Source organism: Rhinatrema bivittatum, chromosome 4 (assembly GCF_901001135.1).
Source record: "Rhinatrema bivittatum chromosome 4, aRhiBiv1.1, whole genome shotgun sequence".
NCBI lineage: Eukaryota > Metazoa > Chordata > Amphibia > Gymnophiona > Rhinatrematidae > Rhinatrema > Rhinatrema bivittatum.
In genome coordinates, this window is record NC_042618.1 from 287,946,549 (window position 1) to 287,960,899 (window position 14,351).

Consider the following 14,351-nt stretch of genomic DNA (forward strand, 5'->3'; position numbering starts at 1 on the left):
AGAATTTGCCATTAATTTGCATCCTGTTACCGCGACGGGGTCTTCCCCCTTCCAGCTTGTCTACGGAGGTCAACCATTACCTCCTCTGCCAATTCCATTGACAGTGACCTCTCCTGCTGCCCAGTCTACTGCAGCAGAATTATCCCAACTATGGAGACAAACGCAGGAGTTTCTCCTCAAAGCAGGACAAAGGGCAAAAAGAACCTATGATGCTCATCATCAAAAGGCACCACAGTTTCAGCCCGGAGACAAAGTCTGGTTAAGCACCAAGTACCTTTGACTTAAGCTTCCTTCCGCAAGATTTACACCTCGCTATGTGGGACCCTTTGCCATCCTTTGGCGATTAGGGAATCTGACGTACTGTCTAAAACTGCCTCCATCAATGAAGATACATAATGCATTTAATGTATCTCTATTAAAGCCAGTGATGCTCTCCAAATTCTCCAGGAAAACCCCAGAACCTACCAGTCTGGATACTGAAGATGACATCGAATATGCCGTAGATGACATCCTTGATGTACTTAAAAGAGGCAAGACATGGGAATATCTCATCTCATGGGAGAACTATGGCCCAGAAGAGAACTCCTGGGAACACTGGCCAACAGACAGATAAAGAGCTGGTACATCAATTCCATCTGGCACACCCGCGAAAACCCAGACCACCTAGAAGAGGTCTTGGAGGGGGCCCTTTGAAAGGGGGTACTGTTGCGTCTGTCAGTCGCAGACAGCTGCGACCGCTCTGCCTTACCTCTTTTCTTCCCTTTTCCTCCTCCTTGGGCAGGATGGCTGCCTCCGGTGCCAAGTGCCAAGAGCCTCGGGGTCTCCAGTTTAGCATGGGCATTCCAGCCCACCATGCTCACTCCCGTGGCCTCCTAGGGCGCTCGTACGCACATCTCCTACGCTCAAATACACGTCATGGTGGGAACCTCGGGGGCATCCCCACCGCATGACGTTAATACCTCCGCTTCACTACCACCTTTGAGTTAGCAAGGACTTCGGTTTAAGCGACTCTGACCGCTCTAAGCTGCATGCTTAGACGCTGCTCTACACTCCAAGGGCCTCGCTCCTTTAGAAGCTCAAGAAACCAGCTCCTCGGGGGTCTCTCACTTCCATCACCCTTCTGGGCCTCTACTGAGACAACCGCTCCTCGGGGGTCTCTCTCTCTCTCTTATTCTTTTCAGGATCTCCGGACTATCAGGTACTCGCTCCTCGAGGGCCTACCAGTCTATGTATCCTGTACCACGGACCTTTGGTCCCACCATCTCACTACCAGGAAGACGCCTACACTCCTATGAGTACCTCTACGATCCGGTGCTCCAACTCCACCCACCAGGCTTGGCGTTGCCCGCACCGCGGGTCCCCATCTCTCTTGAACATCTGGGTGAGATTCTACATCTGAGACTGTTGAACGTATTGGTACCTCGCGGACCTCAGTGCCTTACCATCCTGCTTCATACCATCTATCTACAGCAGTACAATAAAGCCTTCCATTCATTCCCGTGTCTGCTCTCTGAGTTTAGCCTATCGCTGTGGTTCCCCACGGGGCCCCTCCCTGTGGGTGGAGTCATCTCCACAGCGACCATGGGTCCACAATGCCACGAACACAACAAGTAGAAGCTACTTCATATTTGAAAGACACGAAACATATGCTCAGCGTATTACAGGATATCGATAATATGACACATGCATTTTTAGTAACCATGGATATTCAAGCCTTATATAAAAATATCCCCCCTCAGCATACATTGGATAAAAGAGCACGTCCTCAGAGAATGCCATCAGACTTCGTTTTGGATTTAGCAAGATTGGCTTTGACCGAAAATTTTTTTGTATTCCAAGAAGTATTCTATAAACAGGTTCAAGGGACAGCCATGGGTGCCATAATGGCCCCAATGTAGCTAATCTCTATGTATCGACATTTGAAGAGATTTTTTTATGGTGCTCCACAATTTAAATATGTTTCACAATGGTTTAAGTACATTGATGATATATTTTTTCTATTGCATTCTGATGAAAGACAACTGGTGCAATTTCATCAGTGGATTAATTCCCTTGATAGACATTTACAGTTCACTATGACATTCACTTTTCAAGTAACTGATTTTCTGGATATTTTAATCATCAAGGATGAAGATGTGTTAATTACTAATATTAATAGAAACTCTTGTATAAGGAATACATTTTTACATTTCACCAGTTTTCATCCTTTTCATTTACGGAATAACCTGCCGGTTGGACAATTTCTACTACTCCGTTGGTTGCGCATTATTAAATCTGATTTCATCACGCAATTGAAATTTCTTTTTTGTAAATTTCTAGAGCGAGGGTACCCTTTGAAGTACATCAGAAGAGCATATAAGAGGGCATTCAACGCAGAAAGTCAAAGGTTATTTTTATATAAAGAAAATTTGAATACTCCAGGACCATTAGTCTGTGTTCTGCCTTATTCACTGCTGGCTTCACGAATAGCTGAATTAATTTTACATCGCCTAGGCATGTGCGCGCAGGGCCTCCTTATAAATACGTTATGGCAGGAACCTTGAGGGCGTCCTCTCCTAATGACGTCAACACCGCTAGTGTACTTATACCGACTGGCCCATTGCTAAGGCGAGTTAGCAAGGAGTTCTCTCGCTTGTTAAATCTGCTCTAACTTGGATCTTCTTTTCCAGACTCTCCTCCTGGTAATTGGATGCTCTGAGTACCTGCTACTCGGGGGCTCTTCCGCATCTTGGCTATGCGCTCCTCGGAGGGCCCTCCTGCCTGGGACATCCTGACCCGCTCCTTGGGTATATCTACTGGGACTTCCTTATGTGAGTACATTCTCCAACTTCTATCATCTCTACTGAAGATTCCACGGCGTACCCCGTCCTTCGGGCCTCTACCATTCTTCAGTCCATCCACGCTACTCTATCTGTGCCTCAGGTAACTTCATCTCTTATACTGGGTCTATGGCCTGGATCCTGTATCATCGACCTCTGCCTCTAACTTCTACAGTACAGCTTCCTCAGCATACCCCGCGCTGCGGGCCACTACTGGATCTGCACTCAGAGGTATTTACATCAGCCTACAGGAATTCCCGGGTGTACCCTGCGCTGCGGATCACTACCAGGACCTTTGTATATACATCATCCTGTCCACTGTATTTACTATAAGACTGTATCACATTTCCCACTCCTCAGGTTATGTTCTTTCTCCTTAATAAAGTCTCTCTTGCAGCTGTGTCCTACGTCATTGAGACCACGCCCACTGATGGTGAGGCCCACAGGGCTCCTCCCTGTGGGCAGAGACATCTCTCACCTCGGCCCGGGGTTCACCAATTCATCAAAACCATAACAGATTGCTAACTCCATGGACCTGGCTCAGCTCTCAGCCCTCCAGGCCATCCCTGGCCTTGCCCAACGTCTAGCCGAACAACATTGGACACTAGAGACTTTAACAGCTGCCTATCAGCTAAACTCTCAGCTGAACTCTACAGAACACCTGACAAGGTCCTCTCCTCACCTACAGTCATGCCTGGACATCTCTCTGTACCCTTGCCAGCGCCTACACGCTTTACATGTGATCCCTTGTTATGTAGGGGTTTTCTAAATCAGTGCTGCATGCACTTTTTGCTTCCACCTACCTACTTCCCAGATGTAGTCTCCAAAACTACCTACATTCTATCTCTGCTAGATGAAAAAGCCCTGGCCTGGGCTTCACCTCTCTGGGAGCGTAATGACCCCATACTCCAGGACTTGACAGGATTTCTCACACTCTTTCGTTCAGTGTTCGATGATCCCGCTCGTAAGACCATCGCTGGATCTGTTCTCCTGCACTTACAACTAGGTACCAAACCTTTGGCTGATTACATTATTGAGTTTAAAACCTTGTCTCTGGAGCTACACTGGGACCTGGGCTGACTATGGGCCGTCTTTCTGGAGGGTCTCAACCCCCGCATCAAAGATGAACTAGCGGCACGTGACCTCCCCAATGCCCTAGACTCTCTCATCGACCTCGTTGGCTGAATTGATTGATGCCTGCGTGAATGCTCAGAAGAGGTAAAGAGTTCTAAGAAAATATCGGGAGGTTCCCGTCCTTGCCCAAGGCTAGTCACTCTGACCACTCCTACAACGCAGGCAGAGGAGGAAGAACCAATGCAACTAGGACGAAGCCACCTTACGTCGAAAGAGACGTTATCAAAAGAGACTTGGCCTCTGCATGTACTGCGGACAACCAGGCCATGCGATACCTTCCTGCCCCATCTGTCTGGGAAACTTGCAGATCCTGGAGTAGGATCTGCCGGAGGACTCCTTCCTAGATCTCACTTCTCCGTCTCCTCCACTGACACTACCAGTCTCTATTATTTCCGAGACTCTAGAATTCCACACACTAGCCCTTGTAGATTCCGGGGCAGGCAGAAACTTCATACTCCATCAACTCGTAGAGCACCTATGAATCCCTACAGTTCAGACACCCACTCCATTACTACTGTCGTCCATACATGGCGAGCCCTTACCAGGTGAGTTCTCTTTTAGTACTCAGCCGCTTCACTTCCGCACTGGATCTCTGCATTCTGAGACCATCACATTTTTAGTCCTGTGCAAGGCTATTCATCCGATGGTACTTGAGATACCATGGCTTCAAACTCACTCTCCCCAGTTCGATTGGGCTACCATGGAACTTTCCCAGTGGGGAGAAGCCTGCCATGGAATATGCCTAGAGACAGTAACACCTATGCCTTGCCTGGCTACTACCATCTCTCTTCCAGGTCTACCTCCACAGTACCAGTCCTACCAGGATGTGTTTTCAAAACAAGTGTTGGATATGTTACCACCTCACCGATCCTTTGACTTCGCCATCAACCTAGTACCGGGTTCCGAACCTCCTAAAGGAAGGGTGTATCCACTTTCTTTATCCGAGACAAAAGCGATGTCTACTTACATCCAGGAGAACCTGGCAAAAGGGTTCATACGGCCTTCAAAATCTTCGGCCGGAGCCAGATTCTTTTTCGTGGGCAAGAAGGACGGATTCCTTCACTCATGTATAGACTACCAGGGATTGAACGAGATCACCATGAAGGACAGTTACCCACTGCCGTTGATCTCTGAACTTTTTGATCGGCTCCAAGGAGCCAGAATATTTATAAAGCTAGACCTCAGAGGAGCATATAATCTTGTTTGTATACGCAGGGGCAATGAATGGAAAAGAGCTTTCAATACCCGCGACGGCCATTTTGAATAGTTGGTCATGCCCTTTGGCCTCTGCAACGCCCCGGCAGTATTCCAAAACATGATGACTGAGATTTTCAGAGATATGTTGTATGATTGCTAATGATTTGTAATTGTTCACATTTGAAGCTCTGTTAATGTTCTATGTAATTGCTTTCATTTACCGAAGCACTGCTTTCTGTTCAATGTAAACCGAACTGATTTGTAAACCCTTACAAGAATTTCGGTATATAAAACTGTTAAATAAATAATAAATATGATTGCGTAGTAGTATATTTGGAGGACATACTAGTCTTCCCTCAGGATCTTTAGTCTCATCATTTGGACATTTCCAAGGTTCTTCAGAGACTCAGGGATAATCGTCTATACGCCAAACTAGAAAAGTGTGCCTTCCACTAGGAGTCAGTCCCATTCTTAGGATATGTCGTGTCCAGCCAGGACTTCCAAATGGACCCACAAAAAACGAAGAGCATTTGGGACTGGCCACAACCTACGGATTTAAAGGCCCTACGCCACTTTCTAGGATTTACCAACTACTATAGGTCATTCATACATCATTACTCCACTCTGACCGCGCCTTTCACTGCCATGACATGCAAGGGAGCCAATCCCTCTCAGTGGTCCCCAGAAGCTGTAACAGCCTTTCAGGAACTCAAAAAAGCCTTCCTTCAGGAGCCATGTCTTCGCCATCCTGATCCTCGACGACCTGTTGAGGTAGATGCCTCGGACATCGGAGTTGGCGCTGTCCTCAGCCAGCACAGTGATACTCATACACTCCACCCATGCTCTTTTTTCTCTCGGTGTTTCTCCCCTGCTGAGCAAAACTACGGAATTGGCGATAAAGAGTTGCTCGCAATCAAGTTGGCATTTGAAGAGTGGCGCCCATGACTCGAAGGTGCTCAACACCAAATAACGTTTTTTACGGATCATAAAAACCTAGAATATCTGCATCATGCACAACGCTTGAACCACAGACAAGCACGATGGTTACTGTTTTGTTTTTTTTAACAGATTCAATTTCCTTCTGAGATATCACCCAGCAGACAAGAACACCCGTGCAGATGCTCTCCCCCGCTCGTTTACACCAGAAGATATACCGGACACTCCAAGGCATATCATCGACCCTACTCGGGTGCTCCTCTCAGTCACACACACAGTGCCGGTTGGAAAAACCGTGGTACCCTGGGCACTCAGGAAAAAGATTCTCAGATGGATTCATGACTCACGTTTAGCCAGTCATCCTGGGCAATCCCGAACTCTGTCCACTGTGGAGAGATACTATTGGTGGCCTTCAATGAAAGAGGACATCCAGACCTATGTAGAATCTTGTGCTACGTGTGCCAGACAAAATCCACCTACTGGTCCATCCCTGGGGCCTTCTCCAACCTTTGCCAGCTCCTAGTGAACCGTGGATCCACATATCCACGGACTTTATTGTTGACCTCCCTGTGTCTAGTGGTAACACCACCATATGGGTTACCATTGATCGGTTTTCCAAGATGGCACATTTTATGGCTTTACCAGGACTACCTTCTGCTTCTGAACTTGCAAAACTTTTCATCCGTCATATATTCCGGTTACATGGCATGCCAAAGCACATACTCTGACCAAGGAATACAATTCACAGCCAAGTTCTGGAGATCTCTCTGTAAGAAATTTGATTTCTCTGGATCTGACTTCTGGCTACCACCCGCAAGCTAACGGACAAATTGAAAGGATGAACCGCATTTTAAAGCAGATCCTCCGGACCTACGTCAACTCAAGACAGAACGATTGGGCCGAACTGTTCCCCTGGGCAGAATTTGTGCTGAATTCACATCCTTCAGCTTCCACAGGCTCTTCGCCTTTTCAGCTAGTCTATGGCCACCAGCCTTTACCTCCATTACCGCTACCCTCATCGGTGTCCTCTCCGGCCGCTCAAGCTTCAGCACAGGAGTTACATCAGTTGTGGGAACACACTAAAGGCCTGCTTCAAAAGGCTGGACAAAAAGCAAAAATGTTTTATGATGCACATCACAGAGCTGCTCCTCAACTTCAGTCTGGAGACAAGGTATGGTTAAGTACCCGTTTCCTTCGTCTCAAATTGCCTTCAGCATGATTTGCACCTCGGTATATAGGACCATTTCCTATATTACGTTGCCTGGGTCCAGTCACATACAGCTTGCAGTTACCATCATCACTGAAACTACTCACTTGTCTAAGTATTCCAAGAAGATACCTGAACCGCAGCCCCTCTCCGCGGAAGAAGACATCACCTACCAGGTACATGACATCTTAGATGTGCAGTGACATGGAAGACGATGGGAATATCTTATTTCCTGGGAAGGGTTTGGACCAGAAGAAAACAGCTGGGAACCTGCAAGTAATATTCTGGACAAAGACCTAATCATGCAATACCATCTGGCTCACCCCAGGAAGCTGAACCCCCGGGGAGGGGCCCTAAGAAGGGGAGTACTGTTGCACCCAGTCACAGGTGGCTGTGACCTCTCATGCTCACCTCATTTTTCCCTGCACCGTCAATCATTAGTAGAATGGCGGCCTCCGTCAACCTACGCCGACTTCCCCAGCGTCCCCGAGACAGCGTGGGTACTGCCAACCACCATCTTACTTCCGGCATCACCTAGGCGCACGCGCAGGGCCTCCTTATAAATACGTCATGGCGGAATCGGGGGCATCCCCTCCCAATGACGTCATCAACGCTAGTGTACTTATACGGACTGGCCCATTGCTAAGACGAGTTAGCAAGGAGTTCTCTCGCTTGTTAAATCCGCTCTAACTTGGCAATTGGACGCTCTGAGTACCTACTACTCGGGGGCTCTTCCGCGTCTTGGCTATCTGCTCCTCGGAGGGCCCTCCTGCCTGGGACATCCTGACCTGCTCCTCGGGTGTCTCTACTGGGACTTCCTTGTGTGAGTACATTCTCCAACTTCTATCATCTCTACTGAAGATTCCACGGCGTACCCCGTCCTTCGGGCCACTACTGTTCTTCAGTCCATCCATGCTACTCTATCTGTGCCTCAGGATACTTCATCTCCTATACTGGGCCTACGGCCTGGTACCTGTATCATCGACCACTGCGTCTTTAACTTCTACAGTACAGCTTCCTCGGCATACCCCTTGCTGCGGGCCACTACCGGATCTGCACTCAGAGGTATTTACTTCAGTCTACAGGAATTCCCGGGTGTACACCGCGCTGCGGGCCACTACCAGGACCTTCTATATACATCATCATCCTGACCACTGTATTTACTTTAAGACTGTATTTAACACATTTCCTGCTCCTCGGGTTATATTCTATCTTTCTCATTAATAAAGTCTCTCTCACAGCTGTGTCCTACGTCGCTGAGACCACGCCCACTGATGGTGAGGCCCACGTGGCTCCTCCCTGTGGGCGGAGGCATCGCTCACCTCGGCCGGGGGTTCACCAATTCATCAAAACCATAACATCTCCATGCTTCAGTAATCAAAATCAGTGCATCCCTGGATAAAATGCACGAGGTTTCTCAAGAGCTAAGAAACTCATTGACTATTTATACACAGACACTAATAACAATTATGCAAGGTACAGGTGTGGATACCTACCCTTCACTGCCATCTCAATCTGAGTGTGTTAACTTGAGTGTATATTATCAGTCAAGGGTACGCAAACTTTTGAACAGGACCATTTTATTATTTCCTTTATTGCTATATTTGTTTAATGATTGTGCTATTCTGTGATGAATAAAATAGTGTAATTTGAAACATATTAAAAATGGACATGTTTTGTCTGATCACTCAAGTTTTCTTAAAATACTACATATTTTACAAATTTTGCCAGGGGTATGTAAACTTATGAGCATAGCTGTATGATTGGTTCTTCAATGACTGCGAGAGAACAATTTATATGCCAAACTCGACACATGCCTATTTGAAAGGGACAGCCTCTGCTTTTTGGGGTGTATTGTTTCCAAGAAAGGATTCCATATGGATCCAGAGAAGTTCAAAAGCACCCAGGACTGGCACCAGTCAGTAGGACTCTGAGCCCTGAAAATATTTTTGGGCTTCATCAACTATTACTGCCACTTCATATCAAATTACTGTAAGATCATGGCACCACTTACTTGTAAAGGGGCCAACACGAAGATTTGGCCTCCCGAAGCTGTAGCAGCCTTTCAAGAACTAAAGGATGCCTTACTACAGAAATCCTCGCTTTCCCATCCAGATACTACACGTCCATTTATCGTGGAAGTGGATGCCTCCACACTGGGTGTAGGTGTTGTACTAAGCCAGTATTCCCCCTTGCTCATTCCTCTCAAAGATATTTTCACCGACTGAGCGCAACTACAGCATCAGGGACAGAGAACTTCTTGTGATCAAGCTAGCAGTTTAAGTGTGGCACCATTGGTTAAGAAGGTTCTCAGCACTGTATTACCATCTACATGGATCATAAAAATCTGGAACACCTCCATCACACCCAATGATTGAATGCTTCACAAGCGTGCTGGTCCCTGTTCTTCGCATGCTTTGATTTTGAGCTGAGATATAATCTGGCTCTCAAAAATGTCCAGGCTGACGCCTTCACATACTCCTTCCAGGTGGAGGACACTCCAGAACCTCCTAGGCACATCATCAACCCAGCCAGGATTCTCTTAGCCATTTCTATGACCATCCCACTAGGGAAGCTGGTCATCCGTAGTAATCTCAGAGGAAAAGGTATTGAAATTGTCCCATGACTCTCATGTTGCAGGTCACCCTGGATGGACTCGAACCTTTGTATTGTTTCAACAATACTACTGGTGGCCTCAAATGATGCAGGATGTTAAGGCCTATGTGGGTTCTTGACCCACCTGCGCGCAGCCATTGCCAGCCCCCAGGGAAACCTGGACCCACTTATCCAGCGACTTCATAGATACCGCCCTCTCTGACAGTGGTTCCGTAATTTGGGTAGTTGTTGATCACTTCTTAAAGATGGCTCATTTTGTCTACCTCTGGGTTTCCCTTCCGCTAGCAGGCCTTTTCACAGTCTGTGTCTTCCGTCTACACAGACTACCCAAACGCACTGCATCAGACAAGGAGTACAGGTTCATGGCTAAATACTGGCTCTCGCTGTGAAAAGTTTAAAATCACCATGAACTTTATAACTGCTTACCATCCGCAGGGAAATGGTCAGTCTGACTGTGCACACCAGACACTCAAGAACTGCCTCTGGGCCTATGCCAAAAAGCGCCAGCATAATTGGGCCTCCCCTTCTGCCCTGGGCAGAGTTCTCACAACTCGGACATCTGTAGTTCTACCGGGTCCTCACCATTCTAAGTGGTCTACGGGAGACAACTCTGCCTCTCCCTGTGGCAGTACCTTCACCAGCTGCTCAGCTATCTGCCCAAGAACTCCAGGATCTCTGGACCCACGTCAATACCCTCCCCCAAAAGGCAGCACAAAGATCCAAGAAGACCACAGATGTGCACTGGAGGCCTGTTCCTAAATTTAACGTATGCGAGACAGTATGGCTAAGAAAGCTCCACATACGCTTCAGATTGGCCTACATAAGCCTTTTACTATTTTCCGCCAGAGAATAAGAGTGCCATCCACGTTGGATCTACAAACATGTTTCATGTATCTCTTTTGAAGCCGTTAATCCACTCCTGGGCCTTGAGAGTGCCACCTAAACCTCAAGCGGTGATTTCTGAAGATAACGCGATATACGAGGTGAACGAAATTCTGGATTCCAGGCGTCAGGGCAAGAGATGGGAGTACCTCATCTCCTGGAAGGGGTATAACCCCAAGGAAAATAATTGGAAGCCTTCTTCTAATATTCTGGATACCAACCTGCTGAAGGAATTTCACGCCACCCCGGGAGGCTAAGACCCTCAGGGAAGGAGTTTAAGATGTGAGTTTGTGCTCAGCGGTCCACAGGGCAAAGCCAAAGACCGCCTCACTTACCTCCATCCCCAAACCTAGAATACCCACCTCCGATATTAGGGAAGACCTCCCTGTGCATGCATGGTAGACCGCTGCACTCAATCTGCCTCCTCTGCTGTTCCCCCCAACACTGGGCCAGATCCATGCCTGAATGTACGACAGGCCGCCATGACTGGCCTGCCTCCGATGCTGCTTCTGCCTTGGGCCCTCTTTAGGGGTGAACACTCCAACTACGTCTTTCTTAAAGGGCCCGTAGCTGGAAACACCTGATGCACCCGATGATGTCAACAGCATAGACCTATAAGAGGCCATCTCAGCAGCGTTCTCTTACCTTGGCAATAGGTTGAATACCTTTCTCGGTAGAATGAGTTACCTCTGCATGTTCCTGCATTCCTGATTTATTCTATGTTCCTGGTCCTTGTCTAGTCAGTGCTGGTCCATGTTCCTGAGTTCCAGTCTTCAGTTCTTCTTCGTCTCCTTGTGGTCAGTCCTCAATTCCTTGTCTTCAAGCCTTCAGTCTCTTCCTCTGCCCACCTGTGCTGTTCCTTGCCTTCCTGCCTCTCCATCCTGCATTTCCCTTGGACGGATCTCTGGTTTTGACTTCAGCTTGCTGATTGACTCTGATTGAACTCTGTCTGTCACTAATCAGTGCCTGCTTCTCGTCATCGATAGAACTCTGACTGCCACTGACCACTGCCTGACTTTGACTAACCTGAAAGCTGCTGGCCCTGACCGCTGCCTGTACTCAGCATGCCCCAGACCCTAGCTAGTGACCCGACTACAGATCTTCACCTAGTCAGAGGCCTGCACCTATGTCCTGTCGGCCCCGGCACCCAGGGCTCAACTTAAGGGGAATGAGGGCTGATATAAGTGAAGCTCCAGTTGAGCCTCTGCCACAGACAGCTCCACCAGTGGACGGTGGGGACATGCAGGGACCCATCTCAGCCTAAGGGTCCATTATCCACAACATTAATCTTTTCTCCACATCCATAATTTAAATGACTGTCTTCTTTCCTAAACTGAAGTTATATCAAATGCTTTACAACAAGCAAGGAGTAGAAAGCTGTTATAAACTTAATATATTAAATTGATTTATCACATGCTGTGATACTGTATTACATATTAAGAAAACAAAGCAAAAAAGTTACACCCACTTACAGCTTGCATGTTGAAAATGGTTGTCTGAGAGATAATCATAGGCCAGTAACGAGTATATTTTTCTAGTTGATCTTTTGCTCGTTCCAGTGGAATCTCTAGACTTCCGTCTATTTTATATCGTGGGTCTGGAAAAGGAGCCAGTCTGTTTTCCCTCATAAACTCGCCAAAATCCTAATAAAAACAAATATTATTAATCATTCTGTTCTAACACAGTGACCCAGCCTTTTATCTTTTCCAACAAATGGAATGTTGGAAAGACTTATACAAAGGGGATTGATATATATCTGTTTATTCATGCACAGGCAGAATAACGCCAAAATAGAGATGGAAATTCACCAAATTTCAAATGCAGGAAGAAAATGTAAATATCTCAAATGAGTTTGAAAACCAGACAAAAAAAAGGGGTCAGTATTTTCAGAGAACCGATCCGCCCCCAAAAAATAAAAAGCCCTATTGCTTTTTACGGAAAACAGTAAAATGTTCACATTCCAAAAGCCCATCCTCACCCTTCCAGCAACCTGCCCATAGCCACACAGGCAAGCAGACATCCAGGGAAAATAACTGAAGCAGTGCTAATAATGGATGGCATCAAAAGGAGCTTTCAAAACCACCTCCCCTCAATTCCCAGGCCACATACACACATTTCTACACCGCACCAAACCCCCCTTGCAAATTCTTAAACCTCCACACGTACCACATAAAAACCTATAGGCAAACCTCATCAAATATGCAACTTTCCATACACCCTATCACTAGCCACTTGTATACATACCCACAACATTGCCTATATATCCCTATATACCTTCATCCACCTTCCCAGACTAATCTTCACTCACATACAAAAACTTACACACCTTCAAAAAGCCACAATCAACACACACCAAACTTATACATCCACACAAACTCACACAACTACCACAGTCACCCCCACACACAGAATCATACACCTTCATATGCACACCCACTCAATTCATAGTAATATAGTAAATGATGGCAGATAAAGACCCAAATGATCTATAATCTTCCCAGAAAGTTTTTTTTAGGGTAATAGTACACATTCACTTATCACCCACACTTCTATATACTTCCATCTGCCTGTCCCCGTATTTCCCACACCCAAACTCCCCACATTCCAAAACCACTACAATTCCTACATTCAGTGTCTAACATACACACTCACACCCCTCACTGTTACGCTTCTGCTTGTGGGAGCAAGCCCACAAGCATCCTCTTACCTCTCTCCGCCATCTGCCAGCCAGCTCCCAATGCTGCTACCGTGCTCCGCGGCGGGACAGCCGCCGCTGCTGCTTTTTCGCAGCCTGCAGCCACCACCATCTTCCTGTCTTCGCTGCTGGAGCCGCAGACGCTGTTCCACCCGCGGCCCGGAGGCCGCTGCCGACAGCACAGCTTCCTTGCGGCACGAGCCGCCAATGACCAGGCCTCTCCTGAGGCCTGGATGCTGCTGACACCAATGCCCTCTACGTGGCCTGGGAGCTGCTGCTGCCTTCTCTCTTCGTGGCCCGGAACCGCTGCCTCCAGCGTCCTCTTCTCGGGTAGGCTGCCGCTGAAGCTCCTCCACTCTGCGGCCAGAAGGTCGCCGTCGACTTCCTCTTCTTGCGGCCAGGAGGCCGCCCCGGAGCTCTTCATGCGGCCTGGAGGCTGCCGTCAGCTTCTCTCTTCAGCGGCAGAAGCAGCTTCCGCTTCGGGCCTGCTTCTCAGCATGGCCGCTTCTCCAGGGTCCTGCCTCCCATCCTCCTAGGTGCGCGGCCGCACCTCCTTGTGTCTTTTAAAGGGCCAGTCCTTCAGAGCTCCTCCTGCTGTCATCATCAAGGCGTTCCTCTTCAGCCCTATAAAGAGGGCCTTCCTTCATTGCAGCATTGCCTTCGCAAGGAGGCAGTTCAGGAGTTGGACTGCTCCTGGATCCTCCATTCCAGCTCTTCGGTCCAGGAGTCTCTGATGATGTCCTTCTTCGCTTCTTCAAGGCATTTCTGTTCCTTGTTGTCTTCGTCCATAGTTCCTGAGCCTTGTCTTGATCTTCGTTCCATGTCCTGGTCTCTCGACAGATCCAGTCTTCTCGTTCCAGATGTC

General features: G+C 47.7%; 1 protein-coding gene across 2 annotated transcripts in view; it reads right to left on the reverse strand.

Moving 5' to 3' along the window:
• The window catches only part of INTS13 (integrator complex subunit 13), a 560,030-nt gene that overhangs the window by 121,447 nt on the left and 424,232 nt on the right, over positions 1–14,351 (reverse strand). For both annotated transcript variants that reach the window (XM_029600167.1, XM_029600168.1), the window contains exon 13: positions 12,264–12,434. In XM_029600167.1, the coding sequence (XP_029456027.1) occupies positions 12,264–12,434 (171 nt within the window). The remainder of the gene's footprint in view (positions 1–12,263; positions 12,435–14,351) is intronic.